This window comes from Thermobia domestica, chromosome 6 (assembly GCF_964235325.1).
Source record: "Thermobia domestica chromosome 6, izTheDome1.hap1.1, whole genome shotgun sequence".
NCBI classification, from domain to species: Eukaryota; Metazoa; Arthropoda; class Insecta; order Zygentoma; family Lepismatidae; genus Thermobia; species Thermobia domestica.
Genome location: NC_137459.1, coordinates 136,611,851 through 136,629,355, shown reverse-complemented (window position 1 = coordinate 136,629,355; position 17,505 = coordinate 136,611,851). Strand labels below are relative to the sequence as shown.

General features: G+C 37.5%; 1 protein-coding gene across 5 annotated transcripts in view; it reads right to left on the bottom strand.

Annotated features, from left to right (window-relative positions):
• Positions 1 to 347: 347 nt before the first annotated feature.
• CRMP (Collapsin Response Mediator Protein) overlaps positions 348 to 17,505 on the bottom strand; it is a 502,151-nt gene continuing 484,993 nt past the window's right edge. For all 5 annotated transcript variants that reach the window (XM_081762168.1, XM_081762172.1, XM_081762170.1 and 2 more), the window contains one exon: positions 348 to 2,181. In XM_081762168.1, coding sequence (XP_081618294.1) covers positions 2,096 to 2,181 — 86 coding nt within the window. In that variant the 3' untranslated portion in view covers positions 348 to 2,095. The remainder of the gene's footprint in view (positions 2,182 to 17,505) is intronic.

Here is a 17,505-nt window from a genome sequence, read left to right as displayed (position 1 = left end):
TATTGAACGAGATACCTGTGGCTAGTGATTTCATAATTGTAAATGAGGGGGAATGCTCTGAATTTTCTGAGAGTATTTTCCTGAATGTGAGTGAAGTAAGCTCAATTACATTATCAGGTGAACAAAATTTTATTTTTCCATGTGAACTTATTACGAAGCAATATATTTTGACAGTATTCTTTACTTTTTCAAATTTTGCCGCCCATTAGACTCGCTGCCCTGGGCGGTGGCACGGCTCGACCTCCTTTCGCGCCGGCCCTTCATATAACTTTTGCAAGGTTGAAAAATCCATTGCACTAGCAACTGAACGTTGCTTAAACGAGTAAGGGTGTTTAATGAATCAATAATGTTATACCATTTGTTTATTGAGTCAGCTGTAAGAAGCAAAGTATAGATTACAAAGTCCTTGCATAAAGGAAAGTCTGCACATCATCTTTTACACTAAATCGTTTCTTATTTTTTCACATACATTATTAATACACAAGATCTGAAATTACATTAGAATTATCTGATAGTCGAAAGTGTTCGGATAAGATAAAGAAATGTCCACTGATGGGAGAGGCTCTTCTACAGAGTTCAATTACTTAATGTGTACGAAATAAGTCGGTATCGCTGCGCGTAAACAAATTTATAAAAGGAAAGTAGTACAAACAACTATATGGACACAATAGAAATTTGTTCATTTCAAAACACCTTAAAGCGCTAACTCTCACAGTATGAACATTCTGTCCAAACTTTCTCCAGATGTTGAATATGCATATATTCAACTTACAATACATTTCTTTGCGCCCTAAGCTCATATCACGGGTTGCATTATTTAGTTTAAAAAAAAAATGTAAAACTGCATAATATAATTCGGAAGAGAAGAAAATCCTTCTACATGTATGCCTATCTATGAAATAATGCTAATCATGATGTGAGCGTAAAGCTTTCATGTCATTTTAAAAGATCGGATTTCAGTTTTTGCACCAGACAAAACAATTGAATGTTACTAGGTCTGTGGACACCATTTTCAACCTACAGTCAGCAGGAAAGACATTACTCAGCTTGCTTGGTTTAAACTAATACATGCTGCTGTCAATTTTTAATACCAAGACAAAGTTACCAAACTGTTGTTCGTTGTTTGGAATGTCCTTGCCGCTGTCCAGTATTTAAAATATAAATTAATGCTAATCTACTCTTCCTGTGTGTCCACAGACATTGTATTCCAGTGTCTCGAATATTCAATATATTCAAATTCTCAGATCAAAGCTTCCACACAGACATTGATGCTTTATTATAATCATGTACCCACAGGCAGTGATGTTTAGGAATAGATTGATACCCAGAAACGCACTCCCTTTTCATCTATGACAATGGGGCCACATTCGCAAATTTCAGTGGAAAAAAAAAATCTTATACGCATACAAATAAGCAGAAAGCTGATATACAATAATCTTCTAGTAACACACTGCATGTCATTGATATGAAACATGTCATCGCATGTAGAAATTCAACTACGCTAACATCGGCACTAATGGCAGTAACATTTGTGTTTAATCACCATCGTTTTAAATCCCTTTCCATAAATGTAAGCAATTGCACGTCGTACTTATTCAACCATGTTTACGCACCTTTAATTTCCTCTCCCATACAAATAAGTGGATCATTTAATGCAAAACTCTGTAAACTGTAACCTAGAGTATGGACAATACGAACAAGAGCTATGCTAGGAAAAAAAAATGTAGCTGCCAATTATTTCATTTACATTTTTGTAGTTATTTAACTGCATGTACACTTAGTGTATACACACACTCATTCATTCATTCATTCATCCATACAAGTATTCCCTTGCTCTACTGTCATAGATGTCCCATTAGAAAAAATTGACTGGGAATGCATTGTACACTCAGTGTAGGTACAGAACACGTTACAATGAAACTAACTGTCGACCGAATGCGATTTCCTTTGGATATCAAGCATCAACATGAATCAAGTTGTAGTTACACGCTTATGAATAGGCACCTTGAGCCACATAACGTTACGCTTATTTCAGAATCACAGATGTAGAATCTGATTTACATCATACGGTGCCAAAGCAGAAAGACACATAAGTCTACCAGAAACCTCCAGAAGATCGGCCACCAGGGGGATTCTTCACCCGAATGCAAGCTCTCCTAGCACTGTCTTCATTCGCATCCGCTGTAAGGGAATAATAAAATTAAAATTCCACGTTAAAAAAAAAAAACAAAATAAATCTTAATAATGAAACATAATGGGAAATTTTAAATATCATTTAACTCTAAAATTAATAATAAAATAAACACTATAATTAAGTGCCACAAGTCAAGCCAGATGGTCATCGACGAGTCTTAGCAAAGAACTACCACGTGAAAATCATCACAAATCAATAATAGTTGCAAGATAAACATGAAGAAAAACAACATACTAAAAGTCCCCGAGAGTGAGGGGTTGGCAGGAGGTTAAGGGTAGTTTTAAGTTTTTCCTTCAATATCTCAAAACTATGGGATCTAGCAGAAAGATTTCTTGTACAGAAATAAACTAGATTAAATTTCTTATACGAAAATAGTTCTACATATTTTATATATATATCATAAGGTCAATAACTTAAAAGGTAGACAGGGATATAAAGTACATACATTTTTAAAAACTCTTATTGTAATTGAAAAATCAACAAAAGTGTTGAGGTAGACTTCAGAAAAGAGAGGAAAAAAAAAAACTCATGTCTATACAACAGTATACAAGGGCAATATACAAGTTCGTGCACAAGCACGTTCATGCAAACATGGGCCGCTTTTACACGAATTGCTTGCGCGTTGCATCTCAGATCTTGCTTAGATCTAACGCCCCGAGTGTGTGTGTGTGTGTGTGTGTGTGTGTGTGTGTGTGTGTGTGTGTGTGTGTGTGTGTGTGTGTGTGTGTGTGTGTGTGTGTGTGTGTGTGTGTGTGTGTGTGTGTGTGTGTGTGTGTGTGTGTGTGTGTGTGTGTGTGTGTGTGTGTGTGTGTGTGTGTGTGTGTGTGTGTGTGTGTGTGTGTGTGTGTGTGTGTGTGTGTGTGTGTGTGTGTGTGTGTGCGTTGGTGAACCCGCCAATCTTTGTAGGTCGATCGGCTACAGAGCAGCACTCTGAGCAATTTTTGCAAAGCGAGAATTTTTTAGTGGTTGCTCGAAAAGTTTTTTACTTTTAACGCGTGCAGGACCATTATAGGGGTCCCCCCGCGAGTTCTTTTGACTCCGCTCGTTTATACGGATACAGCCGGTTTGTGTGTGAAAAGTGTGTATCCAGACTGAAAAATTTCGTTTCTCGATCGGTGTGTATTCCGACGCAGTGCCATCTACGTGTGTATTGCAAGCAGGAACTAGAGCAATTCAAACTCCCTGCAGCAACGTTCACCATTGTTGCCAATGAAGTATTTGTTGAAGTGTTAAAGAAAATTAGCAGCTATAGCAGAGGAATTATTCACAGTACGAACTAGGATATGAATATTACGTAAAAATAACCCTATGCCTAATTTTTTTTTCGTTTGAACTGAGGGGAGGGAGAGGTGTATATATATAAAAAATCTATATTATAAAATTGAAAGTGACTATGTTTGTGACTTAATCTCTTGAACTGCCCGACCAATTTCGATCAACTTTGCAACATAGATGCGGTTCTGGCCTGGGAGTCTTTTTAGCTGTTTACTTTGACAGTAGAACTTAGGGATGGGGGAGGAGGGGGGACGTATAAAAAATAAATAAAACTTAATAACTCTTGAACCAAATGACCGATCAGGATCAAATTTTCAATGTAGATGAGGTTTGGGACTGGGATGACTCATCATTTCATTTTGACGGAGAACGTAGGGGAGGGGGGAGGGGGATGTGAACTAATAGATCGATCTCAATCAGATTTTCAACATATATGAAATTAAAACCTGAAAAGTTTTTTATCATTTCATTTTGACAGTAGATTGTAGGGGAGGGACAGGGGGAAGGGGAAATATATGAAAATGAATAAAACTTAACTCTTGAACCACCCTACCGATCTCGATCTAATTTTCAACATAGATAAGGTTTGGGTGGGGATGGTTTCTTCATTTCACTTTTACAGTACAAAGAAGGTCAGGGGGAGGGGAGGGGACAGATATATAAAAATAAATAAAACTTAATAAGTCTTGAACCACTCAACCGACCTTGATCAAACTTTCAACATAGATAGGGTTCGGGCATGGGATGTTTTTATCATTTAACTTTTACGGTGCAACCCAGGGGTTGGGGAAGGGAGGAGATATATAAAAAACAATTCATATAAGACTAAAAGTGACTATTTTTGTAATTTAATAACTCTTGAACTATCCGATCGATCTCAATCAAATTTTCAAGATACATGAGGTCCGGATCTGAAAACATATTTGCAATTTCACTTTAGCGCTAGATCCAAGGGGAGGGGGACGTATAAATAAAAACTAATAAAACCTAATAACTTTTGAACCACCCAACCAATCTTGATCAAATTTTCAACATATATGAGGGTCGGGCCTTGAGAGTTTTTTTATTGTTTCACTTTGACGAGCCGACGTAGCGGAGGGGAGGGGGAGATATATATGTAAAAATAATACAATAAAAACTGCATTAGTGACTTCATCACTTTTCAACCACCCGACCGATCTCAATCAAATTTTCAACATACATGAGTTTTGGGGCAGGGATTGCTTTAGGTTATTCAGTTTCACAATGGAACGTATGAAAGGGGGGGGGGGAGAAATTTCTAAATGATCCAAAATGACCGAAATTAGTGTTGAATCCATAGTTTTCGGGGTCGATGAGAGAAACAGTGAAACTTCTGATGCTGTTTCAATCCAAATTCAGCCCTGATAGTTGGGGAGGGGGAGGGTACAACGTAGTGGAGAGGAATAAACATTTAAAATGATCGAAAATGACTAATATTAGTGTCGAATTCATAGTTTTAGGAGTAGCTGAGATTAACAGTGACAATTCTGATGCCGTATGTCGCAGGAAGGAGGAGGGGGAGGGGAGCTATATAAAATAATGATCGAAAATCACCGATATTATTAGTGTCTAATTCATAGTTTTCGAGATCATTCAGATGATTAGTAACATTTGCGATCCGGTTTAGGTCTAAAATTAGCCCCGCCACTTGGGGGAGGGGAAGAAAGAGATATATAAATATGATAGAAAATGGCCACTATCAGTATCGAATTTATAGTTTTCTGGATCCCTTCTATGAACATTGGTACTTCCGATCCCGTTTAAATCCAAATTCAAACTCACAACTTGGGGGAGGGGGAGAATATATAAAAATCATCGAAAATAACCGATGTTAGTGCTAAATCCACATTTTTTGAGGTCGCTGAGATGAGCGGTAACACTTCCGATGTCATGGCCCGCAACATGGGGCTGGGGGAAATGTATATATATAAATGGTCAAAAATGACAGATACTACTAATAAATCTATAGTTCATGCGGTAGCCGAAACGAACAGTGACACTTCTGATGCTGTTTAAGTCAATGTTCAGCCCTGACACTTGGGGGATGAGGAGGGATGACATACATTAAAATGATCCAAAATGAGCAATATCAGTGTGCATTTAAATTATTTATTTCAACGCAGCGAAACGGGTAATATATGCTAATAAATCTATATAGATAGATAGATGGATAAAATTGAAGATAACTGTTTGTGACTCTAAATCTGCTGAACCGTCTGACCGATCTGGATCAAATTTGTAACATGGATGAGGTTTGAGGCTGGAGGCTGGGCTGGCTTTAGGCTATTCAGTTTAATGGTAGAACTGAGGGTTGGGGGAGGAGGAGTGGCTATAAAAATAAATAAATCTTAATAACTCTTGAACAACTCAACCGATCTTGACCAAATTTTCAACATAGATGAGGTTCAGGCCTGGAATCGTTTCTATGATTTAAATTTGACGGAGCAATGTATGGGATGAGAAGGAAGGGGAGATATATAAAAATCATTTTATATAAGAATGAAAGTGACTATTTTTGTAACTTAATAAATCTTGAACTATCCGACCGATCTCAATCAAATTTTCGAGTTACACGAGGTTCGGATGTGGAAACTTTTTTGTAATTGCACTTCAACGGTATATTCTAGAGGAGCGGGAGGGGAAGGGGACGCATGAATAAAAATTAATAAAACTAATAACTTTTGAACCACACAACCAATCTCGATCAAATTTTCAACATGTATGAAGGTCGGCCGTTGGGTGTTTTTTATCGTTTCACATTGACGAGCCAGCATAGGGGAGGGTGAGGGAGGAGAAGTATATGAAAATTAAAATAAAAAAGACTGCTTTGTGACTTCATCACTCCTGAACCACCCGACCGATCTCAATCAAATTTTCAACATACATGAGTTTTCGGGCAGTTATTGTTTTAGGCTATTGAGTTTCACGATGCAACGTAGGGGAGGGGGAGGGGGAGAAATTTAAAATGATCAAAATGACCGATATTAGTGTTGAATCCATAAATTTCGGGGTCGATGAGAGAAACAGTGACACTTCTGATGCTTTTTCAATCCAAGTTCAACCTTGATAGTTGGGGAGGGAAAGAAAACAACGTAGGGGAGGGGAATAAACATTAAAAATGATTGGAAATGCCTAATATTAGTGTCGAATCCATAGTTTTAGGATTAGTTTAGATTTACGGTGACAATTTTGATGGCGTGTGCCGCAGCACTCTTGAGGGGGAGGGGAGCTATATATGATAATGATCGAAAATGAACAATATTTGTGTCTATTCCGTAGTTCTCGCGATCATTCAGATGAGCAGTGACATTTCCATCCAGTTTAAATCCAAAATCATCCCCGCAAGTCGTAGGAGGGGGAGAAAGTTTTATTTAAAAATGATCGAAAACGACCACTATCAGTATCGAATGTAAAGTTTCCTGGGTCGCTTAGATGAACAATGATACTTTTGATCCTGTTTAAATTCAAATTCGAACCTTCAACTTGGAAGAGGAAGAGATTAAAAATGACCGAAAATGACCGATATTAGTGCTGAATCCACATTTTTGGGGGTCACTGAGATGAACGGTGACACTTCCAATGACATGGGCTGCAACATGGCGGAGAGGGATATAATGGTCGAAAATGACCGATATTAGTCTTGAATTTATAGTTTTTGAGATCGCCGAGATGAACAGTGACACTTCTGATGCTGTTAAAATCCAAATTCAACCCCACATCTTGAGAGAGGGGAAGAGAAATAAATCAAAAGGATAAAAAATAAGCCATATTAGTGTCGAATTCATAGTTTCCGAGGTCGCTGAGATGACCTGTGACACATCCGATTTCCTGCCGCGCAACATAGAAGAGGGGGAGATATATAAAAATGGTCAAAATTTTTCGATATAAGTGTTTGATCCGTAGTTTTTAGGGCCGCTGAGATGAAGAATGACACTTCAGATCCCGTTTAAAACCAAATTCAGTCCGCAACTTGGGAGAGGGAGAGATAATAAAATGATCGAAAACGATTAATATTAGTGTCGAATTCATGATTCCCGGGGTAGCCGAGATGATCAGTGATCTTTCCGATGCCGTTTAATTCGATGCCATTAAAAACGAAACAGCATATTTCGTGGTGACTGAACACATGAGAGACGGGATTGTGCATTTAAATTTTCATTTTACCCAACGAAGCGGGTAAATATATGCTGGTAAAACTTTATAACTTTGGAACCACTGAATCGATCTCTCATTCTAATTTTCAACGTGGATATAGTTCGGAGCTGGAATGACTTTTATCATTTTAGTTTTACGGTATATATATATATATATATATATATATATATATATATATATATATATATATATATATATATATATATATATATATATAGAGAGAGAGAGAGAGAGAGAGAGAGAGAGAGAGAGAGAGACCACCCGGTAAAGGCATTTTTCTGTTCGAAGTGCACGTAGAAACTTCAAACAAAAAATGAATCACTGCTGACGACAAACAGGAAGTATCCCCCTTTTCCTCAACCCCAACCGAAGTTGCGCATTGTGGGTCTTCAAAGGTAGGCCTAGTATATCATCTTGGAACACGAATCAAATTTGCGGACAGATAGCTGGGTCTGTAAATGTCAGAGGGTTCAGTGAATATATATTCCGGTGCACGCTAATCTATCGAGAACAATATCCATGCGACACACGTTTCAATATGCCTCTGAAACAAGTTAAGAGCCGTAAATTAGTTAGAAATAAATAATTGCTAGCTTATTCTCAGATCGGTGTTGTGGTTGCAACGACAGTAGCAACACCATGCGGCTTAGCTGTAATGCTTTTGCCTCTACCAAAGTCGATGGTGATAAGTAACTTAAGATTAGAAGGTAAAATCATCTATCCCACAGCGGTCTAGGTTGGTGATTGAAAGGATATCTTTCTTACTCATCGTAGTTTCAGGAGACAGTATAGTTGTATCTCTTTGTCTTTTGCAACCTCCGCGGCAGGTAGTTATAGAAATACGGAGTTTACAAAACCTCCGTAACACAAAACGATCTCAGAAATAGTTTAGGAAGGTCACTGGATCACCACTGGGACTTATTCTTCTGTCCACTTGAGGTCCTCTTTTAAGCAGCCCATACACGTAAACACATGCCTGAAGAAACAGCCCGACTTGTATGAAAAATTATAAAACCACAGGCAAGTTGATCGTGTATGGCCTCGTTCATTCATGTTGAAAGTTTTCAAAATCTTCTGAAAACATGCTTAATGTTTTTGCCGTTCTGCATGCATGTTTACCGTGTATGGGCTCGCTCATGCAAGGTGGCTGTTTTATATTTAGGTCCGCCAATCACGACAGCGGAAGAAATCACGTGACTCTCTCCTCCGTCGCATGCCAAGGTCGTTCAAGATGGGTGATCTTCGTTATTCCTGGAGCATCAAAACATAGAGAGAGAGAGAGAGATGCGTTACATGACAAGGGATTCTGTGCATGCATTTATTCAGGTATACAAAGAAGTATCATGTTTTTGGAAGGTAAAATAAAAATTTAAAAAAAATACTGTGTGAGGAATGACGTAAAGAATTCTACATTTGAAAATCTAGAAAAGCTGAGAGAATTTCAACCTCACTCCACACTTGATAGTTGTTAAAAGGAGGATAAATACGTTGCGCTCCAACTACAGAAGAGAGCACATCAAAGTGAGAAAAAGGAAATTAAGTGGTTCTGCCGCTCATGAAATTTACATGCCAAAGTTATGGTACTACAGGGGTTTAGCAGCAGGCTTATCTAGGGGGGTCGTTTTTGAGGAGAGACAGCTACCTCTTATATAAAATCACAATAAATCGTGTAATCTGCTGTTACAAATAAGTATATATATATATATATATATATATATATATATATATATATATATATATATATATATATATATATATATATATATATATATATATATTTCGAAGTCCATTTGTTTGTTATGAGTTTCTATTGACACAAATCTAAAGAAAAATTACACAAAATATTATAATTTGTGTAGAATAATTTAGTTCCATTATCTAAACCATTTCCATCCAATTTGAACATGTTGGCGTGGTAGACCCGAGTTCGATTCCCAGTGGGAACTAATGTGGTTCGGATTCCACGTTAATCAGTAGGTCCACATCTCATATAGCCTCGCTGCTGAACGGGACGTTAAACTCAAAATCAACTCAACCAATTTGAAGTGATCCGCACAGGAGCACTAGATCAATCGATTGTAGTAGATGTGGTAGCAGCCTGTGCATTTGGTCATTCCTTACACAGAAGATACCATATTATTTTTCAATCGGTATATAATTTAACGTAAATTATTAATTATATGTAAACTTTGTTATATTTAAATGACTGGAGCGATATAATTTTACGATGATGTTTTAAAAACTGGTCGTTTAGGGGGTCCAGGAAATCATTTGGGGGAACTGGCCCCGACGCCCTCCTCCCCATGGCTACACCCCTGTGGTATTACGATTAACTTTAATTTTTATCGGATTAGGAAGAAACACGTGTAAGCAAAAGCAACCTAGATGAATACAGCAGTGATGAAGAGCCTGATGAGTCATCTCCACAGGTAATTAAAATAAAATATTATTGCAACTAGTTTTATTTTCACACTTATTCCTGTGTACTGGCATGTAGAATTAAGAGACCTCGATGGTCACTACTAGTTGGTAGCAATCATATTGTCTTACCATTCGACTCTTCACGGTCTCCGTCCTCCACATTTCTCAAACAACTTCTAGTAAGTTGAACAGCATGTTGGTGCGTGTGTGGGCAAAAAATTCTTCCAACATACATGATGAGACAAATCTTTCATGAATGTTGGTCATGCAAGTGTGTACATGTATGGGCCGCTTTATGACTGTCTTCTGAAGAGGAAGTTGGTGAAGAGAGGGTTGACCATCTTCAGTTTCCTTCGGAACCAACTGCGCGTCTTCCTGGTATCCTTCTTCCACCGTCTGTTGGTGATTATGTTTTGAATAGAAAACACGTGGATCTCAATGAAGCATGCTTTATGGTAGTTGCTTACACCTGAGATACTGAACCTTACATCCCCCACATCAGGAACAGAATTCACAAGATTATTTGAAAAACACAAACATTGCTTTGGAAACATCTGTTAAAAACGTTCTATCTTCATGGCAAAATCCTTGATATGTGCCAGTAAGTAGGAACATAAGCCCGTAAAACTGCAAAATTCTCTTTTGGTGGAATCTTGAACTCTATATTTTTAGCTTTCTTGCAGAGGTTTTAAAAGAATTACCTGATACTAAATATACGAGAACATTCACTCTGAGTAAAATAAATTTGTCTTAGGTGAAGCACAAAAATTTCTTAATTTTTAAAATAAAATTCCCTTAGGTATTATTGAAAAGTGTAGCCTCTCAGCACGATGTCATCGGCAAAAGATCTTATTCGTTAATCAATGTAAAATCATCCTAGTTGCAATTAAGAGAGCTTGTGTGCTAATTTATTAGGTGGTTATGTATTTTTTGCCTTTTAAAGTGTTTAACACATACTCAATTGACTGGAATGGCACCCACAGGTATTTAATGTAAGTTTCACACTGCTGTAAATTCAAAACAATTCTAAATGCGTTCGTATTTGGTTTCTTGACAATAATTTGTGGCGAGGCGAAGCTATTATCGTCTGTGGGTTGTATAATTCTAGCATTAATAAGGTCTTGAATTTGTTTGTTTTCCTGATCTCGAACATGCATTGGAACAGGGAGATTTGTTCTGGAACACTGCCGATTTAGGGATTCTTATTTTATGACTGTAGCCCTATAATGTCCAATGCCGTCCGGAGTGTATAAAAACATTTTTGTATTTGTATAATAACTCGTGAATGGCATGTTTCTGCGACTGGTCTAAATTAGGATTAATATCAAAAACATCAATTTTGAAAATTTTTATCTATACTCCAAAGAATTGTCAATCTCCTATTTTATTGTACAATTTTTATTTTCTTCTATTGAGTTTCCTTTCATTATTGCAAAAGATTAATCTTGACATGCCACAAGTTCCACCACTGGCGTATTTTCTTAAAGTTACAGGATAACTGGACTGGACATTACCAGTCATGTTGTTTACGTGTAACCTTTGCTCGATAGCTTGTATATGTCAAGGAAGTCTTGGAGAAACGATACGAAGAAAGATGTAGAATCATCAATCTGTCTTTTTGCTATCACCGGAATAAATGCGTGGAAAAGTGGAACAAATATATGTATTGTTACGGGAGAGAACACTCCCTTTTACAGTCGCCTTTCATATATGAACAAATAGTCATGTCCCATTGATGTCCGTTATTAAGAGGTTTAACTGAACTTATTATGAGATAAAAGGTTAAACAGTTTATTGGTTATAGTGAATTCTTAGCCATTATCGTTTCTGAATTGTTGCAACTGTATTGTTGAGTTGATTTGATTATTATTCATCGTATCTTTTCAGCAACAAGGCTATATGAGACATGGATCTACAATTTAAGCTGAAATCCGACCCACTGTAGTTCAACGCTCTCCCACCGGGAATCGAACCCGGGACTATGTGCACCAAATGGACGCGCGCTAGCCACTAGACCAGTTGAGAGGACTGCAACTGCATTGTGACGAGTTGTCAGTAGTCCATTATTGACGCACAGAAACGGGGAACGTAAATAGTGAGAAAGTGAATGAAAACTGTTAACCAAACGAAGCGGGGGGAGGGAGAACTTAGGCTACAAGCAGGGACGTAAGCAGGGGTGGCCCTGGGGATCCGGATCCCGCCCCCGAAATCCGGACTCTTTTGTAAATTTAGTCTAATTTTAGGGGCAATTTTACAATTTTTAATATAATTTAGCCTGAAATTGTGTTTGGACCCCCCGAAAAGCTTTGGACCCCTCCCGAAATAAATTCCTGCTACGTCCCTGGCTACAAGGTGTCTAAATCCACTCTGATTAAAACCAGTTGCTTTTCAACCAACTAACCCTAAATCATTGTTTCTATTTAGAGTAGTTGAGCCCCCCCCCAATGTTTTCTTCGTGTCGGCGCCTATGGGTAAAAGCACAGTGCCTACGCTTTCTGCATCTTGCGAAGTCCAGTATTTCATCTTCTGTTGTGGATTTTGTTGGAGGTTTTGTGGTGACCCCTGATTCCTGTATACTTCTCCCCGTTCTAATAGTTTTTTTTTTTTTTTTTGCTTCATCGATTATTCCCTTAATTCCCATTTCTGTTTTGGTTATGCAAACTGGTTTGTGCAACTATTAAATACGGCTCTACTATTTTATTGGCCAGGGAAGAAAAATCGTTTTAAACAAGTTTTCTCCTGCTGTGGAGATTCTACGACGTCGAGGTTAGACTTATGATCTTTCTCTAGTTGTGGTGGTGATATTGGAGTATGTAATAGCAGAGAGGATTATATTGAAAAATAGGATTTTGTATAGGTACTGCTAAATTGACATTAACTTTATCCTGTAATGATTCAAGAGACTGAGGTAGTACATTTATGTATATACAAGTATAGTGCGACAATAATATATCGATTTTTTTTTTTTTTTTTTTTTTTTGCAATAGAGAAATGAAAACTGCGCCGAAAGCAAATATGCTTCTTCGTTGCTAAGCGGTTATCGTGCGCGCCTTTGGAGTGAGAGACCCGGGTTCAATTCCCGGCGGGAGCTCATGTGTTTCGGATTCCACGTTAATCAGTAGTTCCCTTCTCATGTAGCCTCGCTGCTAAAAGGGATGTTAAACTCAAAATCAACTCAACTGAAAGTATATGTCTATCAAGTGGCTAGCACAAATGTTAGTAGTCGAACAATAACAGTTACACATTATTATTATTATTATTATTATTATTATTATTATTATTATTATTATTATTATTATTATTATTATTATTATTATTGAATAGAATCTTGCAATTAGGTTTTATTCCCTGAAGATGGGAAATTCAACTACGAAATCTCATAGGTAGTTATATAATGCTCATATATTAAGCATTGTGTAGCATTTGAGCTGCGCAATATTTCGTAGGGCAGTGAGTCTTTGAAGCATGTCGGTAAGACAGAAAACCGAGAGAACAATTGTGCACATGTAGAAGCCACGGATCAAGTTTTGTTGGTGACTAATTTTGTTTTCAATGGTCTCGCTATTCTTTCATTAAATTAACAGTTGAATCCTTTAAGAGCATATGTATGAATTTCATGAAGAGATCGAAGTAGAAAAAATTCTGTAAGAGTACTGTAAATATGTGAGACAAATGGATAAAAAAAAGTTATCAGAAGAGTGAAGGCACAGATTATTGCTAACCATTCGCATTAAAATTGACAACATTGCATATTAGCATAAGCTATGGTTTGTTTCATAGTTAGTACGGCTAAAACAGTAAAATAGATAAATTGATTCGATTAGACAAATATATTATAATATTCCAGAGAAACAAACATTTTAAGTGATACAAGATTACGATGTTCAATAGTATAATAGTATATTTGTGTTTTGTTGCTAAATGTTAATTGAAGTAACATGATAATGTCTTAACCTCTGAAAATCCACCCTTTGTCACTTTTAAACTTACTGCCTTTTTCGTCTTCTTTTGCAGTATTCTTACCGTTTAGTACTTCATTTTCGACGTTATAACAAATATATTAAATTCGGTGGTACGAATATTTCAGTTAAGTTGATTTTGAGTTTAACATCCTTTTCAGCAGTGAGGCTATACACTGAGAAAAAAAATTGTAGGTGGCGTACTTAAAAAGATAGGTTACATGCGTAATTCCTGTAGTTTTTGGACTTAACGTACAACAGACGTATAACTGAAACCGCATGTTTTATAATACTTTCCGTATAAGTGTTCCATTTATACGTACTTTCCATATGAAACAATACAGGCGGTCAGGATCTCTCATACAAATGGATGTATATAACATATAGCTGGCGAAGGTAACATAAGTATAAGCATGTGATATACGGAAAACTGTTAGATGCCATACATCCTGCAACGGCATGATATAACATCTAAGGGCAGTGCCTATATTGCATACGGATAACGTATGCTCCGTACTGATTTCTATAGTAAGCAAGAGGATACCGTATGTTTGTACAATATACCGCTGTCCGGAGAACGGATTTTTCTCTGTGTATGAGACGGGAACCATAGATGTTCATTTTACTTCGACCTCACTCACCCTCGCCATCGCAGTAGCAGTTGGCCCTCGCCCTCGTTCACCCTCGCCCTTGCGAATGATATTGTCCGTCGCCCTCGCGCGCCCTCACCCTCGCTGTTGAAACTTGTCCTCGCCCTCGCCGTCGAAGCTTGTCCTCGCCCTCGCGCACCCTCGATCTCGGGATAGGAGTTGTCCATTATCCTCGCTCGACCTCGCCTTCGTGCTCAAAACTTTTCCTCGCCCTCGCGCACCCTCGCTCTCATATCATTGAGGGCGAGGGTAATTGAGGGTGAGGAGGCCTCGAGAGGGCCTCCTTCGTGAGAATCAGAGCATCAATTATTCAACCTATTTGTTGAATTATTTCCTTATCGTCAGTGGCAGATCCGGGGGGTGATCGGGGCGATCGCTCCCCCCCAGAAGAGGAAACTTCTTTATTTTATGTATACAAATAAAACGCATCCCAGAGTTTGGAGCTCTTAAAAGTAGCTCTAAGTAGCAGTATTACAACCCACCACCCCCACCAGAAGTCCGTCCTGGATCCGACCTTGCTTAACATAGTCCTAAAGAAAGGAAACTAAACATATCATCGTATAACTTACTGTGGAACACCTAAAATGGAACAACTGTTACAATAGAGATCTCGGTCGATAGTGACGTTTACATCATTTATCAACAGTATCCAATGCCTTTACTTCAAAATGTTCCTTGAACTACGATGCAAGCATAAGTATTCAGCCACACAAGGGCTTCTCTCATGAGGGTGAGGGTGAAATCAAGGTTTGATGAGTGGCGGCATAGTGACTGCCGCGGAATATCTGTCAGAATTTGACAGTCAACACGTTGGCCATCCCTGATGTATGTAGCGTAACTGAGGAATTTGAACAAATTCAAAGGGAAAGATCTAAAGAGCTTAATTTTGAAACTCCGTCAACAAACAAATAAAATACTTCAGAACACTATTGTTGAATTATCACTCGGAAATATATACCCACTCTAACCTATAACATGAATGACTTCATTGATTTGAATGTGAATGTAAGTTAATTGGTATTTTAAAATATAAACTGAAATGTGTCAATGTGCTTGTAAGGTTAATTTCGATGCTCAAATATTGTTAATATTCACCACTAATAGAGATACATTTGTCCTACCTTAACAATGTTAACATTTTTAATTATTTTCAATAATTGCCATAAATATGAAACTTTGTCTCAAGAAACTACCCTAGGGGCTAATTTGTGCACTTTATCACTTTGGTTTTGGTTCATTTTTGGCAGCTATCATTGCTGGAAAGTTTATTTTCAGTAATTCCCACAATTATGAAATGATACTTTCAAACGTTGTCTCAAGGATTCCTTACACTACAAATACGTAAAGGCAAATAAAAAATGAAATCTTTAGTTTAAGATCCCACTATTATGCAAGCTAAATGCTAAAGGAGACAGAAGTGAATGATGAAAGAAATAGTTGAATGAAAATGTGGTAGGAAACTGGAGAATCCCCAGAAAACCCACGAACACGATGTCCTCCACCACGAACTTACTTGGACGGGAATCGAATATGCGACCCTTCGAACAAAGGTAATTTCTCTATCGCTGAGCCACCGTTCCTCCCTAAATGGCACGCTCAGAGCTTTGCACCTCCAGGGGCCTTGGAAAGATTATCGAGCCTAAAATGATTTAGCACTGACTTTTATATATCCACCAATTTAACAATTAATAATGTCGTGCAAACTTTAATACGTGCAAACTTTAAGATTGTAGTAATGAAAGAAAAGATGAAATATTTAGTTTAGCGCCCCAGAGTTATGTAACTGCTAAAGGAGATGGATGAAATTGCAAGTGAATGATGATGAAAGAAATGGTGGAACGGGAAAGTAAGAGAACAAACTTTATTTTCTTTAGCACAAATAATTAAATGTGTAGATTAATTGATTTCCAGAAATTTTATTATAATTAGCAATTAAAAACTGAAAGGGCGATCACAAACTTTTCTTGCCCAGGACCTCGCAACAATTTGTTACACGCTGCCATACATCATTAAAACAGGAGTAGAGTGACTGAATTATTTTGCTCTGTGGTTGAAAAGTAATAACGCAAAACAGACAATTATTGACTTGAAGAGATAGGATAGTTTAAAAATTCTGACTGGGGAATAAAATTGTGAAGACATGTGTATTTGGACATATAGAAAAGTTTCTTATTTTGAACAAAGGGACATTTTATTTTAAAAGAGCATTTCAGTCAAAAGAATCATCATTCGTTTCAAATTAAATCACCTATCGACTTTTTTTTCTAAGTTCATTTGCCTTTGCTGTCTATCATTCATTTCTTACGTTGTAATTTTTCAATTAATAAAATAACAGATTGCTTCCCCGTCCGCATTCCTATCATCACCTCACCTTGGTTAATCTACGAGCATGCACTTTTCTCATCGAGACGCAAATCAGAGTGAATAACCGAGGATATGAACCCGGAAGGAACGCCAGACAAAAACGATTGAGAGACTATTGGAAGGGACAGTCGACATGGAGCGAGAGAAGAGTTAGAATGTAGACCGCGAGCTTAATTTTGAAATTTACGATTGATAGCTTTGCTCTGTCTTATAGAGCACCTTTATTTCGGCTAGCGCCAGATAGCCATCTACGATAATGTATTGCTTTTTGAAAAGAAGTTTCAAGTTTGACTTAAATTGCGGTCTTCGCTAAGTTGGTTTCTTTTTGGTTTCTTCATTTTTACGTCCTACGATTATCGCAGTCTTGTAGCCAACCTGGAACGAAAGAGATTCAGCCCAGTGAAGATTCTTTGCGAATATCATTTCAATGTGAATTTCGAACAAAGATCTAAGCTTACCTTCATGC